Source organism: Megalobrama amblycephala, linkage group LG4 (genome assembly GCF_018812025.1).
Source record: "Megalobrama amblycephala isolate DHTTF-2021 linkage group LG4, ASM1881202v1, whole genome shotgun sequence".
NCBI classification, from domain to species: Eukaryota; Metazoa; Chordata; class Actinopteri; order Cypriniformes; family Xenocyprididae; genus Megalobrama; species Megalobrama amblycephala.
Window position 1 is genome coordinate 23,881,567 of NC_063047.1, and position 18,426 is coordinate 23,899,992.

The following is an 18,426-nucleotide window of genomic DNA, read 5'->3' on the forward strand; positions in this document are numbered from 1 at the left end:
TTAAAAGAGCTCAAACATACATTCTAGTCTGGGACTATTTAAGCCTTGTCTGTGAAACCGGCGGTGGAGGCATACATTTTCTTACCTGAACACAAACTTACAAAACACTTTGAAATCTAGCAATACTATATCTCAAGTATGTGTGTGGTCTCATTTTAAACGCTAGATGGCGGTCTTTACCATTGAATGATCTGAACACAACATGGCTTTCTAGTTTGCACTAGTCACTTTAAGCATTAAAATTGAATGTTTTTGTCATTTAAAAAAAACAAACACCTAGTCTTACTCCTAACTTGACATTTTATTTTTCTATATTCTGTAGTGTTATACAATAAATGAATGGTAACCAATACAACATTAGTAAAGCAAAATTGAACAGAGCTTCATCTACAATTCACTTTAACACATCTGATAGACAACACACCCCAGTAGACTGCTATCAAATTCAGAGATTTATTAGACATTGCAGAAACATTGAGTTGCTTGTGAAACTGCTTGGGAAGAAAAGAGATCAGAACAAAAAGACAAACTAATGAATAAGGAAACGGAACAACAGTGAACAAGAACTTGAATGGTCAACTCTTTATGCAAGCTCCTCCTCTCCCTCTTCCTCAAACTCTCCCTCCTCTTCTGCAGTGGCATCTTGGTACTGCTGGTACTCTGACACCAAGTCATTCATGTTGCTCTCGGCCTCCGTGAACTCCATCTCATCCATCCCCTCACCTGTGTACCAATGCAGGAAGGCCTTGCGCCTGAACATGGCGGTGAACTGCTCAGAGATGCGCTTGAACAGCTCCTGGATGGCGGTGCTGTTGCCGATGAAAGTGGCTGCCATTTTGAGACCGCGAGGCGGGATGTCGCACACGGCGGTCTTGACATTGTTGGGGATCCACTCCACGAAATAGCTGCTGTTCTTGTTCTGGACATTCAGCATCTGCTCATCCACTTCCTTCATAGACATGCGGCCTCGGAAAACGGCGGCCACGGTGAGATAACGACCATGGCGGGGGTCACATGCAGCCATCATGTTTTTGGCATCGAACATCTGCTGTGTGAGCTCAGGAACCGTAAGAGCCCGGTATTGCTGACTCCCCCTGCTGGTGAGGGGGGCAAAGCCTGGCATGAAGAAATGCAGACGGGGGAAAGGCACCATATTGACGGCCAGTTTACGGAGGTCAGCATTGAGTTGGCCGGGAAAGCGCAGGCAGGTCGTGACCCCGCTCATTGTGGCGGACACAAGGTGGTTGAGGTCACCGTAGGTGGGCGTAGTGAGTTTGAGCGTACGGAAGCAAATGTCATACAGCGCCTCGTTGTCGATGCAATAGGTTTCATCGGTGTTCTCCACCAGTTGATGGACGGACAGTGTGGCGTTGTAAGGCTCTACAACAGTGTCTGAGACTTTGGGTGAGGGCACCACGCTGAAGGTGTTCATGATGCGGTCTGGATACTCCTCACGGATTTTGCTGATGAGGAGCGTGCCCATGCCTGACCCGGTGCCTCCTCCAAGGGAGTGGGTGAGCTGGAAGCCTTGCAGGCAGTCGCAGCTTTCCGCCTCCTTACGGACCACATCAAGAACTGAGTCTACAAGCTCAGCACCTTCTGTGTAGTGACCCTTGGCCCAGTTGTTTCCGGCACCACTCTGACCTATGATTGAAACGAGTTACAGATTATACAAGGCTCATTTTGTTCAAAATTTAACATTCAGAGAAATTGCATTTACAGGCTTACCAAAGACAAAGTTATCTGGTCGGAAGACCTGTCCAAAAGGTCCAGATCTCACCGAATCCATGGTTCCAGGCTCCAGGTCGACAAGAACAGCACGAGGTACATACTTTCCACCTGTCATAGTAAAGCACACATTTACACTCTTAATTAAGAATTCTTGCATTGCACTTGATGCGTTTTATTATATTGCAAATGTAAACTGACCAGTGGCTTCATTGTAGTACACATTAATCCGCTCCAACTGCAGATCACTGTCTCCATGGTAAGTTCCTGTCGGGTCGATTCCGTGCTCATCACTAATCACCTCCCAAAACTTACCACACAGAAGAAAAGTGGTTAATATTAATAACTTTAACACCTTAAATGTAAGCGTGAGATCGCAAGTCTTCAAAAATCCTTTTTAACGGTCTCTTTTTAAGTGTTGTCATGGCAACTTGCTAAACTACAAACAGGGCTTTAGAGGAAAAAAACCCCCAAACTATAACGAATTAGATCGCTAGTTACTGATTTTATCCTGTTATTTTCCTCTAGAAAAGCACAGTTAAATAAAAATTGTCAGGTATAATTAGTTGAACACATAATTAGAAAACATATGACGTTAAACCATGTCCCTCGCAACTAGCCTGGATTGGTCTAATTTCGTTATCAATACCCTTACTCACTTTGGCACCGATTTGGTTTCCACATTGACCAGCTTGTAGGTGAACAATTTCCCTCATGTTGAATCGCTATGGAAAAAAGCACTTTTTTATTCAAAAACAAATGTAGCGAACTTTCTTCGACCGCGCGTCGTCGACACTCTGCAAAGCACAGCGAACGGTTTTCAGTTTTAAATAACGCCAACCTTCGCTTTCAAACACAGGTGGATGAACGAGACGTCAATCATTAGTTGCCCGCTTTTGATTGGCTGCGGAACACGAGCTCTCACTGAGCTTCTGCTTTTGATTGGATTAGAGATGTTGTAATCTGTTGCCAATGGTTACAACGCGGCTCACACAGAAACCGTTTTGTATTGGTGGTAACCGGAGACCCTTTTATGTTGAATAGAATAGTTTTTTCATTGAGAATCGTGTTACCAAGCACACCTACCCACACCAAACAGCGCATTGCATGTTTGGACTTGTTAACTTCTGCCTAGGAGTTGATCGCACTTGACAGGAATTATTATAGGATTTAATTTTCAAAAGTATCATTTTACAACAGCATAAAGCGAAATCATTTGAACATTGATTATAATGCACATTTACTTACGTGGCAAATGAACTTCTTACAAGGTGGCTTGACTGTGCATAAAGTCAAGCCTTTATAAATTCATTAATGTTTAAAAATAGGCTACAAAACCCCTTCCAGTTAATTTGTTTCTTGACCTTATTTATTGTAGAATAGGTATGCTTTACATCACTATCCTGAAAAATAATAATTATATATACATATAAAAAAATATCAGTTTGACATTTAGTTATTGTTAAAGGGATAGTTCGCCCAAAAATGAAAATTCTGCCGTCATTTACTCACACCTTCGAGTTGTTCCAAACCTGTGCTTGGTTACCCTTTAAAAATATCTTCTTTTGTGTTCAGCAGAGGAAAAAAATAATAAGTGGTGCAGTTATGACATCACTTTGTAGGCCAAAATGCGGAAGTGAGTTAGCATTTTAGCACTTCTGGTTCCATCGCCACAAAGTCAATGGGTTTTTTTAATGGGATTTTGGTTAAATTGCTGAAATTAGGTCTGTGGTGAACGCAAGCTCAAGACAGTTTCACGTTTTATTCTACAACATTAAATGCATCAGTATTACCCCACTTGTTATGTGTCTTGAAAAAGGCGGTTGCTAACAAGTGGCTAAATGGGACTACACAGGCAGTCGGGGACATTAATCGTCATCACTCTGAGAAGGTAAGCTCAGTCTGCTTTACAGCCTCATTATGCTTAGAATTGTACTCTTATAAACTAATCTAACTCAAATGTACTTGGAAAATGTTTTTAGATAAAAACTGAAAGAGTTGTCGGAAGCTTAGTGATGGTGACGTTGAAATCGAGCGACCGTGGTGTAGTTCGTTTATAGCCTACCTTTAGCTTTTTACTTCTGGCGACTACATTTAGGCTTCAAACTTCATAAAAGTTATGTTCATCTGTGAAAATTATCTTGATGGACAAAACGTGTAAGTATCATAACCCTTTGTTAAACACAGAGCTTATTTATTGCTATTTTCCAAAAGTCTCAGGGAAAAAAAAAATAGGCTTTCGATTGAGGGAACACGTGCGCCGCTAACTTCCGGGTTGGCCTATAGATGGGTTTCATGTGACGTCACTGTATTCTATCGCCGCCATATTTGGGACCGGTCACAGCTGCGCGCCCTGTTAAAGTCTATGGTGACAGCAGCTACAACTACCAGAGGAAGGCCAAAGAAACGCTCTCAGAAGGTTCACAACAAGTTTACAATATATCTGGGATATCTGGTGCTGTTAGCCGTTTCAACAGACGTCAGAACTACAAATTTATTTGATCCCAAAGGAGTTAGATCGGCAGAATTATTGGCTTCATTCAGAAGGGACCACACCACTGGCAGCCAAACAGCAATGCACAACATTAATAACTGCTGTGCTGGGACTGTAATTTACATAACATTATAACGAAAACACGACTGTAATAAAATGTTGTGAATTCTCTGTGTTGTTGTTTCAGCGTGTTGTTGTGGTAAGAGCGCGTCGACTGAGTTAAACATTGATTACATAACTTGTTCAAACTTCACTTGTGCATTCGCGTCATTTTGTGCAGGTAAAACTTGTAATAATTTTATTAAGTAGCTATATCTGATTATTCTCATAAAGGATGTGTTTCGTTGAGGTAAATAACCCACAGAGCTGATGATCATCTATAGCTTCAGCGCGAGCACTCAAAAAGTAAGACAACATTAATATGATTGGGACTGTCTTCTTCTTATACATGATATTATAATCGTATATAGGCTACTTGTAAAATAACGTTGTGAATTATTTGGGCTTATTTGCTGTGTTTCGGTGTTTCAATGACGTTACTTCAAGTTCATCTGTACGTGATTTTGTGCAAATAGTTGTAATATTATTTTTATTTTGTATTAATATCTGGATTATTTTATATAGGATGTGTTCCGTTGAGTTAATTAACTTTCAGTTTATGGTTTTTTTTTTATTCTCTTCAGCTTCAGCGTGCGCAGCTCAAACAGCAATGATTAAGTCATTAAAATGTTTTACGTTACACAGTAATATTAAAACTTTAATATTTCTTTTAGAAAATTAATGCATTATTTTTAATACCTAGCTCTTATATTGTTCTAGTATTATTTTCATCAACACATAGTTTGATTAATAATAAGGATCATGATTTTTTTTCTCAAATCATCTCATTTTGATAACAGTATTATTATTTGAGCTACACGCGCTGAATGAACACCGGTAAACTGAAGCGCTTTGCTAAGGTTAATTTACTCAACGGGACACATCCTATATAGGGTAATTCATATATATTTATACAAGATAGACGTAAAATTACAACTTATATTTGCACAAAATCATGCACGCATGTACTTGAACTAAGTAATGTAGTCAGCTGGTGTCGTGAATTTGTTCATCCTGTAACAACACGCCGAAACACAGCAACTAGAATTCACAATATTTTCAAATAAATCAAATAAATTTGTAGTTCTGACGACTGTTGAAACGGCTAACAGCACCACATATCCCAGATATATTGTAAACTTGTTGTGAACTTTCTGAGAGCATTTTGTTGGCCTTCCTCTGGTAGTTGTAGCTGCTGTCACCATAGACTTTAACAGGGCGCGCAGCTGTGACCGGTCCCAAATATGGCGGCGGGCATAGCGGAAGTGACGTCTTTGAAACCCATGTATAAAGTGACGTCATACCTGCACCACTCTATACACTTTGGAACAACTTGGGGGTGAGTAAATGATGGCAGAATTTTCATTTTTGGGTGAAGTATCCATTTAAATTGAGGCATAGCCTGCCCTACCAGCTCAAATTCATATGGAGGAAAATAAGGAATTAACTGAAGGAAGCTGCATTAAGATTTGCTGGCATTTTAAGTCTTTAAGTTTAAGGCTGGGGGAGTTGCTTATAAAGACATGCACTTTACAACTAAACATCTGCGGCCAACATTTAGAAACCAGAAGGGTCCATTTTCCTTTTCAGACTGTTATGTTAATGGTTTTGCATATTGTTGTAATTCATGTTAATATTAACCATGTTCATGTTTGATTTTATGGGCTGTCAGTGGAGTGAAAGCACATGCATTGTATGAAAATATATGAATGGAGTTGTACAAATTCATACAAATGATTCACCAAAAATTAGTAACGATTAGCCTATTTTTCTGTAGTGCAAGCAACACTGTCCACATCCTAACCTGCTCATTGTTTAAGATATGCATCTTTTCTAAGAGACCATTCTGATAATGATCTATGGCTGTTGATTAAAATAACAACTGAATGAGAGCATGAGAAAATAGCTGCTTTGAAATGGATATCTTTGACCCTGTTTCAGTACCTCTTTATTTAAATCAAAACAAACTTGTCAATATACACAGGCACAGACAGAAACACACACACTCATAAATATAAATGCTAAAAAGAATAAATACCCAATTAGACTGTAAATTGTTTCTTGCTGATGCAAATGTCCAATACAACCAAGTATTTGTGTAGGCCAATATTGTGCTGCCATCCCTCAAGCAGCTGTCTCAGCACCAGTGGGATGCACAACATCGATTCATTATTTATGAGTATGAGAGGTGTCATACATCCTTATAGAGGGGATCCAGGTCATGTGTGCTATGGCAGAAGCACACATAGGCTGAGCAGACACAAAATGAAATATGATTAATGATGAAGGCAGAATGATTTTCCACAGCAGGACTTATGAGGCATTATGTTATTGATGTTTAACATATAACATTTGTATTATATTAATCAAGTCTACTTATCAGCATTTTGTCAGACCACAAAAAAGGCCAAATCATGTTATTAGACCAAAGGACACAAGATTGTATGACATGTAACTGGACAGTTTACTTAAGCCTTCGTACATAACACTGATTGGGCTAAATACTGTATTATATGATACAACTATATGACTGTTGGCTCAACTAAGCAGCACTATCAATTACTAAACACAATACCCTCAATACAACTGTTAAAAAGTTTTATCAAAGAATCATGAAAAACAGGTATAAAAAAAATTCAGCTGTAATAATAATAATAAGAAGAAATACCAAATCACCATATTAAAATAATTTCTGAAGGGTCATGTGACACTGAATTTTGGAAAATGGCTGCTGAAAATTCAGCTTAGATAAGTATACTTAGATGCAACATTCGACCACTCACTTCAGCTTGCCCGCCATCTTGGAATGGTCAGAGTGTCTTCACTCACAGTAATCAATGTTGCCACAACATTTCTGGTTGTGAAACGACCGATATTTTAATTCCCGAAGAAATGCCATGACCTTTCCCAGGTGAGAATGTGTTGGTTTGTGTTTTCATATGTATATAAAATGTGTTGTGTAACTCAGTATTAAATTGAGTTATGTGTAAGTGAATATTACAGGTTTTTACTATGGTACTTTTTAATGTGTTTACTTTCACTATGGTAACTTTTTAATGTTTTAGCTGATACCTTCACCTTGCATTGTATTTAGCAAAATCATCTGCTGAAGTCTATTGTATATATAGATATTCATATATATTCATACATGTATCTAACTATGGTTGCAGATGCTCAGTCAACTTGCTCTCGAATGTTCACGGACCACCTTTGACTGTTCCATTATGGTGGACGGCTTACATATAGCAGCCCAGAGATACAGCTGCTAATGAGGCATCTGTATATATATATATATATATATATATATATGGATTTGCCATCACAGGAATAAATTACATTTTAAAATATATTAAAATAGGGCCTTACCAGCCCTCAAAATTGTGAAAGGTAGTGTATAGGTTTCCAAGATATTAGTAGTTATTATTTGATATTAATGTGTGTTTGCTCACTATGCAGTAAGGCTCATCGAAACTAGGGCACTAATGTGTGATTGAGGTACTCCCTCAGGGATTGGGAAAGTTTGAACCTGAGAGGTTGTCTGTGTGTGTGTGTGTGTGTGTGTGTAAGCAGAGGTGTAAGGCAAAACTATGCACTGCATTATTGATTAACATTCATTGTGTAACAACACTGCAGCAGCTGCCTTGTGCACACACACACACACACACACACACACACACACACACACACACACACACACACACACACACACACACACACACACACACACACACACACACACACACACACACACACACCTCTTTTTAAACTGAACAAAAAAGCCTGGCAGTAACTTTGAATAAGCAAAGTGGGACATCAGGGTGAATATCTCCCTGCAGCTTTTAGACCTGAATCACTGTGATTTCACCTTCTTTAGTTTAAGTTGACTAGACACAATAGAAAAATATTTTTAGTCTTGTGTACCAGACACTCAGGTTTACAGGTTATTTTGGCAAAGCTTGACCCTGTTTTCATTTCCTTGCTGTTGCTGGTGATCCCTAGGAGGAAAGATAACCTGGCTGGAAGACATTCCCCTCCAGCACAACAGAAAACAGCTCTATAGAAACGGCAGCAGTAATGCCATAGAAACTGTCCCCACTGAAGCCTCATTCAGTGAAACAGGGGCAACTGTATGTACTGTACATTCATGGCCAAGGAAACTCAAAACAATGCATTTTTTTCTCTTTGTAGACTATTGAACATGTAAATAGTATGTAGTCTTATGTGATAAGAAAGCAAAAAAAACAACAAACAACAAAAAAAACACCCATCGTGTGTTGTGTTGTCATAGATGCCTCTCTAAAAGACACAAAGAAGGAAAAGAAAAACTTAAGTACTTATAGAAATTTAGATTAGTATATGTTTATATGCTTGTTGCAGTTAGGACAGACTCAAAAACACATTCAAGTCAAATTTTATTAACAAATGTATTGACCTGAATAAGTCCTCAAATGCAGCCTTACATAATGTTGGTCACTTGATGCTCTTTTGCATACTCCTGTTTTGCATTGCAATATTCTTATTTAAGTTTTAAAATCATACTTTTACCATAAATGCTAATTATATTATTGATAAGACAGTTTGACCAACATGTGCTGTATTTAAACAAAACCTCAACCATAGTAAATGTATATAGGTTTCAGTTTATCAGACAAATGTTTGACCTTTATGTTATTCATGAAGGAGGGCATCTATAAATGAAGATAAAAGCATCTCATGTTTCTCCAGCAACACAATGTGATGAGATGTTCATGCAACATGACACCTTGACAATTCAGTTTTGCATACCTATCCAAGTTCTCTGGGGCTGTGCAAGAAAAGTGTTCACATCTAGATGCAAAATATAAATGATTTGTGTATGAGAATGCAATTTATGTAAATGTGTTTGGGGAATAGGTAAAAGATTCTCTTCAGTAGCGTTATATATTGGACTAAAGCGGAAGTTTAAGATATAAAAATATATAATATTTTAAGTAGCGTTATATATATATTGGACGAAAGCGGAAGTTTAAGATATAAAAATATATAATATTAAATTGTTGTTTATAAAAATATTTTTGTCACTGATATAGAGGTCATGATTATCAGTCACACCATAGACAGCATTTAAGATAAATAACTACATGGACAGAACATTTGCATTAATTTAATGATGTATTTTTAGTCAAAAATATGTTGATTTTTTAGTAGAATTAATACCATCTTTCAATACTTTATAAGTAATTTCCCATTTAAAAATACTTGTACCATTCAATAACACTATCTCTTATTACAGTGGAGTGGATACCACCTCAGCAAAGAATGAGAAATTATATACATATAAACCAGAACCATTAAAGGATTAGTTCACTTTAAAATGAAAATTACCCCAAGATTTACTCACTCTCAAGCCATCCTAGGTGTATATGACTTTCTTCTTTCTAATGAACACAGTCGGAGTTATATTAATAAATATCCTGATGCGTCCAAGATTTATAATGGCAGTGAACGGGACGGGACCAACACGTTTGAAGCTCAAGAAAATGCAACCATCCATTATAAACATACTGCACACAGGGGTTAATAAAGTCCTTCTGAAGCAAAGCAATGCATTTGTAAAAGAAAAATATCCATATTTAACAAGTTATAAAGTAAAATATCTAGCTTCCGCCTTACATACTGCACACAGGGGTTAATAAAGTCCTTCTGAAGCAAAGCAATGCATTTGTAAAAGAAAAATATCCATATTTAACAAGTTATAAAGTAAAATATCTAGCTTCCGCCTTAACTGACATCTCTTTTTTCTTAAGTTGAATACGGAAGGCGTAGGAGGTAGGCGTTACACTTTCTTTGTTGAAGTTGAATACGCTAGAAGCTAGATATTTTACTTTATAACTTGTTAAACATGGATATTTTTCTTACACAAATGAATCGCTTCGCTTCAGAAGTACTTTATTAACCCTCGTGTGGAGAACGTTTATGATGGATGGATGCACTTTCTTGAGCTTCAAACTCGTTGGTCCTGTTCACTGCCATTATAGAGCTTGGACGCAGGCAAGGATATTTATTAAATTTAACTCCGATTGTGTTCATCAGAAAGAAGAAAGTCATATACACCTAGGATGGCTTGAGGCTGAGTAAATCTTAGCGTAATTTTCATTTTAAAGTGAACTAATCCTTTAAAACAAGTATTTTGTCAAAGGTGCAGCTGATGATTGTGAACTAATGTTTTTGTATGCAATTCTGATGACTTTCTGTTTACATATGAACTTGGATAAATTTCAACATTCTGTTTTTTTTATTATTATGATTATTACTATTATTTCTGTTCATTACTAAAATGGATAAAACCTTTTTAACGTTTCTTCTTCAGCAGATCACCTCCCAGCAGGTTTGACATTATCCTGGAAGTAGCCAGGGTTGGTGACGTTGCCAGGAGGTTTGTAAAAGGCCACAGTGATGAACTTGCCTTTTCCATCTGATCCCAGGCCGATCCCAACCTGGTCTGTAGACCTCCAGATCATCTGGGTGAAGTTACCTGTGCAGATATGAAGTTGTTACCTGTGCAGATATGAGGTTTTTTTCTGGTGTAAATATTCAGTTATGGTTTGTGATTTATATTGTCGTTGACATACGTAATTTAACACTAACATATACATATTGAATCAATATTTGCTATTTTATTTTACAGCTTTGACCATTTAAACTCTTCAGCTGATATGAGTGCAAAATGAATAGCCTACCAGTTCCATTCTGAAAGCCAGGGGTTGCAAAGTTGTACTTCACATTTTCCTTGTACCATGATTCAGCAACCTCTTTTCCTACAGTTAAAAAAATATGAGTTTTTCTATTTTAACTGGTGTGCTATAGGTCTTAAACAGACCCATTTAGGGAGAATAACCAATTTACCTGTTGGAGGCACCATGTTGGATGTCCATTTGTAAGACATAGTCTCTCCGTGACCTTTGCCGCTGTTCTTCAGGGCGTTAATGCTAATCAGATGTGTTGCCCAATCCTGAGCCTCTTTAGTGAGGATGGGGCACAGCGAGAGAGGCCGTGCCCCGTGTTGCCGTCGGTAATCATTTTGAGCTTCAAGCAGAGACTGACGAAACTGTGACAAGATCTCACCTTCATCACAGAAAAAGAAAGAGCTGTTAATAGACTTTAAAGACTTTTCAGTTGAAACTAAGGCTTTGGTCTTTTAACGTCACTTTTTACATGATTTCAAATAAGTCTGTGTACATGCTTATACATCAAATGGTGCTGTAAAATGAAAAAATGGACCTGACTGTGTGTCTTCATGTTTTAATTGCAAGTGTTCCACAAAGCAGTCTCTGTGGGAGCTGATCTTCTCAAACTAATGACCAATTACTGGTAACTAATCATTAAAACAACTAATAGTTTTTGAGTAAGGACATGTTGGCAAAGACTAATTAAAATTCCTTTAACTGAAAGGAAGCATTTATTATGCATTTATTCAACTGATGTCAAATAGATGCAAAACCTCCTACAAAATTTTCTTATGAAAGTCCATTTCTGCTACATAAGGGACAGAAAAAACGTAACTTCGGCTTGGTACATCATAATTATGACATAAATTGAAATTATAAGATAAAATGTTAAAAAAAAAATCTCATAATGAATGACTCATAATTTCCACATTTGGCATAATTTTGAATTTTATGTCACATCTGTGATTTATCAAAGCATGCTTTATTTTCTGATGCGGCAGAAAATGGGCCTCCATAGTTTCTTGAGGCATTCATGTTCTCATTGCTTACCTTCTGAGCTGCTGCTCTGTGGAGACTGACTCTTACATGGTGCTGGTACAGAACTGTGAGATGATGAAGGCAATTGGTTTGACTTGATGCTGAGAGCGCCAAGTGCTTGTCCAACTCTGTCAGCTGAACACCAAATAAATGTTTAAAACTTTCTGTGAATTTTATACAATAAGAGTTATATATATATATTACAAATAGTCACAAATTGTACATAGTCACACTTTCAATCTACTTTGTACAATAATCAAAAAAGTATATTCAGTTTTATATCTCTGCACATGTAGGCTTATCAGACTCACCAGATGGGGTGGATTTGAAGTCTACTTTGGAACCTGCCGGTAGGACATTTCTTTCAAAATATCCAGCATTGCTGATGTTTCCCGCTGGGAGGTACTGACCCACCACAAAAGTTGTGTTCCCATCAGTGGCCAGTCCAACTCCCAACTCCTTTGTGTCCTTCCACACCACCTGTGTGAAGTGACCTAGAGAAACCAACAGATGTCAGAACAGAGACTAGAGCAAATGTCTAACCACCCCAGAATGTTTACAGATGGATTCACCTGTTTTGGAGGAGAATCCAGGCCTGCTGAAGTTGTAGTCTTTAATCTCACTGTACCAGCTTTCCACTGCCTCACGTCCTGTAGAAATTACAAACATGTGATTTGTAAAACGTGCAAAAAAGTCACACAACCGGTAGTGAAATAATGTTTGCTTCAAAATAAATAACCCAAGCTTCCAATTTTACATAAAGACTTAACATCTAAGATGCCTGACTGGAAAGTGTGCAAGAGAAACATTAGCAAATGTTGCAGACAAAGTAGCTACTAAACTCTGACCTGTAAGTTTTTTGTCAGCTGAGCTCCAAGCGTAATATACATTTTCTCCATAATCTCCATTACTATGCTTGAGGGTCTTGATCGACAGCAGGTGTTTGGCCCACTCCTGTGAGGAGCGGCACAGGTTTTTGTTTATGGTGAGGGGCGGGGCTCCATGATGTTTGCGGTATGCATTGTGAGCCTGTAGGAACTCAGCCTCAAAGCTGCTGTCTGCTACAGACAAACATAAAGAGTTATTTGATGTACAGACAGAACATCCCATGCTGACTAAAAGGATAAAGACAATTTTTCATTCTAACATTTCAAAGTCATTTGTTTTTCTTTTCCAAATACATTGCGGTGCACAAAACAACAGTACAAAGAGTGGACTATCATATTTCATTTGCATCATGGCTAGACAGATAAATACACCAAAAGGTGCATTTTAGCCACAATCCATGACAACATTACTCCGTGTGTTTGCAATGCATTTGTGCAAAGAAGACACCATCAGCATAGTGCTGAGAAGAAAAGCTGCACAATTCAAAATACATTTAATGGCCCTTTATTCATCATTATACAACATATACTGTAGATGAAACCAACTATTGATTTTGAGATACTTTACCTAGGCTATACCACACTTAACTTACCCTTTAAGGTGGTTGGCACATGAAGATCTCCTCTGCCTCCTGATGGTGATATTTCAGTACTGCGAGGAACTGATGGTACTCTGTTTGATGCACCATGCATTGGTCCCACTTTGTCAGCTAAATGTTGCCAGATATATCAAAACTTTACTTTACTGTAATGAACATCAACTATATCTAATACTTGAAGTGCTCTGTAACATTTTATTAATAAGTTAATAATAAAATATAATTATTATTATTTATAAAATGTAATATTAAAGATATAGAAAAAATATGAAACAAAATTATCTTCATAAATATCATCACTTGGATACTGTGAAATAACCATTCACTAGAAAGTGTACTCACTTGTTGTACCAGTGGGCTTTAAGTCTACTTTGGAGCCTGCCGGTAGGACATTTCTTTCAAAATAACCCACATTTGTGATGTTTCCTGCTGGAAGGTATTGACCCACTACAAAAGTTACTTTCCCATCAGTAGCCAGTCCAACTCCCAACTCTTTTGTGTCCTTCCACACCACCTGTGTGAAGTGACCTGGAGAAACCACCAGGAGTCAGTGTTGTAAAAGAGACTAATGCAAATTTAACCACTCAGTGTGTTTGCAGATGGATTCACCTGTTTTGGAGCAGAATCCCGGTTTACTAAAGTTGTAGTCTTTAATTTCATTGTACCAGCTTTCCACTGCCTCACGTCCTGCAGAAAGCAGAGGGAAAAAAAGGTATGTAATTGTTTCCACATGCAGTAGGCCTATGTCAAAACACTGGATTGGTTCACATTGTGTAATACTAATGACAACACAAATGTTCTCCAGTTTAGTGTCTTGTAATGAAGTTACAAAGTTTTGACAACTGCAAAATGCCTACTATGGCATGTAATTATAGTGCAGTCCACTTTGACCAAGAGTTGTCTGACTGGATGACTGTCCCGGGCTGACAGGTGACAGCTCACGATGCTTTTGAGAAACACAGCCCTGGTCAAATAGACTGGTACCATTTATGGGAGGTTTGATTACCTTTTTAAAAGAATTTGACTTTCATTGACTGGTTTTGAGATCAGAAAGCTGACCTGTGAGTTTTTTGGTAGCTGAACTCCAAGCATAATAGAGATTTTCTCCGTAGTCCTTGTTGCTGTGTTTGAGAGTATTGATTGACAGCAGATGCTCCGCCCATGCCTGTGCGGAGCGGCACAGGCTTTTGTTTACGGTGAGAGGCGGGGCTCCGTGCTGGCTGCGGTAAGCATTGTGAGCCTGTAGGAACTCGGACTCAAAGCTGCTGCCTGGTAGAGAAGAGCGCAGTTTAATGGTGTGCTTAAACAAAATGAAACTAAGTGATACTGAAAACAACTTGCACGGACATATCTTAAAATATACCATGCCATTGTTTTGTCTCAAGATGCATACCAGTTTTTTTCTAAGGCACGTTTATAAAAGCTACTTACACACCCTATTTGAACTAAGATATAATCCTGGCTTGATCTAAGCCCTGTCTGTGAAACCGGGCCTTAGTTTATCCAAATCCATCAAACAATTGAAATAAACGGTTATACAATGTTAAACCTGGTTAAACATGCATTTTAGTCTGGGACTAGCCTTAAGCCTTGTCTGTGAAACCGGGGGTAAATGTTAAAACTAATAGGCCTACTTAAGTTAAAACTTGATAAATGCTACTAAAATGTTAAATAAATAAACAAACTTATTAATTAATTAAAAAGGAGAGAGCAAAACAAAAACAGAGAGATCGAGTTATAATTGTAAAACTGAAAAAAGTTGTCTAGACTCACCTGCCATTCTTAAAGCTATGTGAGAGACTGCAAAACAAACAAATGAACACAGCAGTTACACCACAGACAACAAAATATCTGAACCACTCCCATTGTGTCTGGGCATGAGAGATAGAAATGGTATGTATTTAAATCTAATTAAATACATGGAGTCTACACTGTTCACTTTGCAAACTAGTGTTGAGTTAGACTCCTCCTAGATAGTTTAATTAAAATGTGTTTAAAAAAACAACCAAGAGACATCACATTCCCACAATGATTTAGCAATCACAAGAGCACCAATATTCGATTTCTGTAATATTCATTTACATTTAGATTGATTTCCTTATATTTTCTTGATATATTATATCTATTATATTCCGTATATATATTTTCTTGAAAAGTAACTCTTGTAGAATTTGAATGAGAAGTGCTTGCATTGACAACTGCATCAGCTAAACGGCAACAGAATGGTGTGCTTTCCTTAATAATCGCACCAGTATCTTCATTCAGTAGACTGTAAATGTTTCCCTCGCTCTTGCTTGTCATACATAATGGCAGACACGTTCATACTTTTAACCTATTTCATAATACACTTCTGTTGGTGTTAAAACAATTAACTAACATTGTGACCCTAAGAGACAGTCAGGAATGTGGACCAGTTAGTTTTTCCATTTGACTGAATTTAACCAGTTTCATTTCTGGTTTTTTTTTTTTTTTTTTGTCCATGTGTGTGTTTGTGTACATGTGACAGGAAACTGCCATGGTGCTGCTCAGTCACTCAGTGAAAGAGCAAAAATGTTACTGTTGCAAGTCTGGTTATTCTTGTGACACACTTGGACATTACACTTCTTGCAGGACAGCTACTCAACTGCAGAATATGATATGGGTTGTGATTTGCATATCAGTCAGACAGCATTAAAATTAAATGTAACTGAAAACCACATGTAACGACATGCCTTAAAGCAATGAGCATGTTTGTATTTGTCTGTCTAACTCATTATCCTAAGCGTAGTTTGTTTATTAGTGTGAAACAGGTTTGACAGGACATCATTATAGTGAATTTGCATAGACTGAAGATTGACTGAAGACAAACACAATTGATGTCTAAGACCAAAATGCCTGATAATGCAAGTTCTTTTCCTCTGCTGTGACTAAAGCATCAGGCAGTACACTATTTGATGCATGCATTTAAAGAGAAAATAGTGTCTTATCTGTGATTATTTGAAAATAGATTATACATTGGTTATTTTTACTGTCTAATGGTAATCACAATTAAAAATTAAAAAATGTACCTGTCCTGTAGTCTCCCCAAGGCAAGAATTTGTCTTTCGTTAAATGCTGTCTATTTCCTCTCTTTCTCTCCTTCTCTCTGTCTTCGTGACTAGCTCTGAAACCTACGTTCTTTATATCTGTCAAGTGATGAAACGCCCCCTAGACCAGGAAAGAGCACTTCTGTACACATAGACCCCTATTTTCAGGTTTAATTGCCTTTGAAATGCACACACACATGCACACAAACTTGTTTTTCTATCATTATATAGACTCTCCATAGACGTAATTGGTTTATACTGAGCTAATGACATTTTTTTCAATTCCCTAACCTTAACCTTACCCCTAAACATAACTCTCAGAGAAAACTTTCTGCATTTTTACATTTTTATTCAAACATCATTTTAGTGTGATTTCTAAGCTGTTTTTCTTGTAGGGCCTGACCAAATGCCCCCATAATGTCAAGCATTTGAGGTTTTACTATGTTTTTGGGGACATTTTGTCCTCACAATATAGGTTAAACAAGTACACACACACACACACACACACACACACACACACACACATCATAAACTAATTTAAATGCTATTAGGAAATGGGAGAACACAGCTCTGACTTGTTCAATCATGTGAAATTTTATATCTTTAGTTCATGTTCACTCCTGCTATCTTCTCTGTTTCAGAGTTTTCAGAGTCCTTGCTCTTGCATGTTGCGATAGCACTTCCTCTCTATTTGCGGTTGATTCCACTGACTTTTTTTTTGTTCCGTTTGTCACCCACAATGAGTAGTTATTTCAGATACAGGTAATTTTTGTGCACAACAAAATCATAAATCAGCCCTGTAATGGACTGGCCTTCGATTCTAAGTGTTCCCTCCCTTGCCTTTGGCCTCAGACACTAGGAAAGGCATCTAGCATCCAAGAAGCCTTACATACAATAATATTACATGTAGTTTGGAGAATGGATTGATGGATGGAAAATCATGAATCATGTACCATAAAAAGAATTATGATATAGTAGGTTCCACAAACCTTTCATTTGAAACTGTTGGAAATCTCAGAATCGAAGACCAGGAGACGTGGATGTATCTTCAGCAGGATTCTTTATTGGGAACATGTGCTGCAGTCATCAAGTCTAACTAAGGCAGTGTACATTGAAGTTTATATACATTTTAGGGGGCAGTGCTTGGGGATAGAGACAAAGCACCAGGGAGACAACCTTAAACATAGCATGCAAATGAAGTATTCAGGTATAGGAACCCACCCCAGACTATAGATTGTCGCAAGTCCTAATACAATCAGCATTCCTATTCAAAGACTGGGACAGGGGCTCCAAGAGCCATTAACAACAATGGGTGAGAACTCTTGCTGGAAACTTTGCTAAACAGAATCATTCATCTGATGTCGTCATCTTTACCTTAAAATGCTAAATACAATGTACTTTACCTTAGTGTTTCATGTGAGGTTATGTCAGGATGTAGGACCAGCAGATCTTGAACAGATTCTTAACTTTCCCACAAAATCATAAGTTTATACAGCTTGTAGAATCTGCAAAATGTTAATTATTTTAACAAAATAAGAGGGCTCATATAAAATGCATGTTATTTTTTTATTTAATACTGTCCTGAATAAGATAATTTACATAAAATATGTTTACAAATAGTCCACAAGACAAAAAAATATATATAAATATAGCTGAATTTATAAATATGACCCCGTTCAAAACTTTACATACACTTGATTCTGAATACTATGTGTTGTTACCTGGAAAATATTTAACTTTTTGCAGATTCTACAAGGTGTATGTAAACTTATGACTTCAACTGTATGTATGTGATGCAGTGGGTGGTGC

General features: G+C 37.5%; 2 protein-coding genes across 4 annotated transcripts; both read right to left on the reverse strand.

Annotated features, from left to right (window-relative positions):
* Positions 1-282: 282 nt before the first annotated feature.
* zgc:55461 (beta-tubulin family protein) lies at positions 283-2,570 on the reverse strand. Its single transcript, XM_048188441.1, has 4 exons — positions 2,388-2,570; positions 1,930-2,038; positions 1,729-1,839; positions 283-1,644 (listed from the first exon to the last, which is right to left on the reverse strand). The coding sequence occupies exons 1-4, from the start codon at positions 2,442-2,444 to the stop codon at positions 584-586; spliced, it is 1,338 nt and encodes a 445-aa protein (XP_048044398.1). The 5' UTR covers positions 2,445-2,570; the 3' UTR covers positions 283-583.
* Positions 2,571-10,576: 8,006 nt separating this feature from the next.
* On the reverse strand, positions 10,577-16,731 carry glipr2 (GLI pathogenesis-related 2). 3 transcript variants are annotated; one of them, XM_048188443.1, is made up of 13 exons: positions 16,600-16,731; positions 15,326-15,352; positions 14,612-14,821; positions 14,162-14,239; positions 13,895-14,080; positions 13,547-13,663; positions 12,915-13,124; positions 12,639-12,716; positions 12,378-12,560; positions 12,079-12,201; positions 11,207-11,425; positions 11,041-11,118; positions 10,577-10,835 (listed from the first exon to the last, which is right to left on the reverse strand). In XM_048188443.1, the coding sequence occupies exons 2-13, from the start codon at positions 15,330-15,332 to the stop codon at positions 10,675-10,677; spliced, it is 1,650 nt and encodes a 549-aa protein (XP_048044400.1). In that variant the 5' UTR covers positions 15,333-15,352; positions 16,600-16,731; the 3' UTR covers positions 10,577-10,674. The 3 variants fall into 3 exon arrangements, with proteins under 3 accessions (XP_048044400.1, XP_048044399.1, XP_048044401.1); XM_048188442.1 differs by having other exon boundaries at positions 12,915-13,127; XM_048188444.1 differs by having other exon boundaries at positions 10,679-10,858; positions 12,915-13,127.
* Positions 16,732-18,426: the final 1,695 nt, after the last annotated feature.

What these genes read in the sequence shown, in the direction of transcription:
- zgc:55461 (XM_048188441.1), bottom strand. Translation starts at nt 2,444, where the DNA reads ATGAGGGAAATTGTTCACCTACAAGCTGGTCAATGTGGAAACCAAATC. An exon ending in GAAACCAAATCGGTGCCAAA is followed by an intron (nt 2,039 to 2,387) that starts GTGAGTAAGGGT and finishes CTGTGTGGTAAG; the next exon opens with TTTTGGGAGGTGATTAGTGA. An exon ending in ACCAGATAACTTTGTCTTTG is followed by an intron (nt 1,645 to 1,728) that starts GTAAGCCTGTAA and finishes TTTCAATCATAG; the next exon opens with GTCAGAGTGGTGCCGGAAAC.
- glipr2 (XM_048188442.1), bottom strand. An exon ending in ACAGAGCAGCAGCTCAGAAG is followed by an intron (nt 11,426 to 12,078) that starts GTAAGCAATGAG and finishes TCTGTGATGAAG; the next exon opens with GTGAGATCTTGTCACAGTTT. An exon ending in CAACATGGTGCCTCCAACAG is followed by an intron (nt 11,119 to 11,206) that starts GTAAATTGGTTA and finishes TTTTAACTGTAG; the next exon opens with GAAAAGAGGTTGCTGAATCA.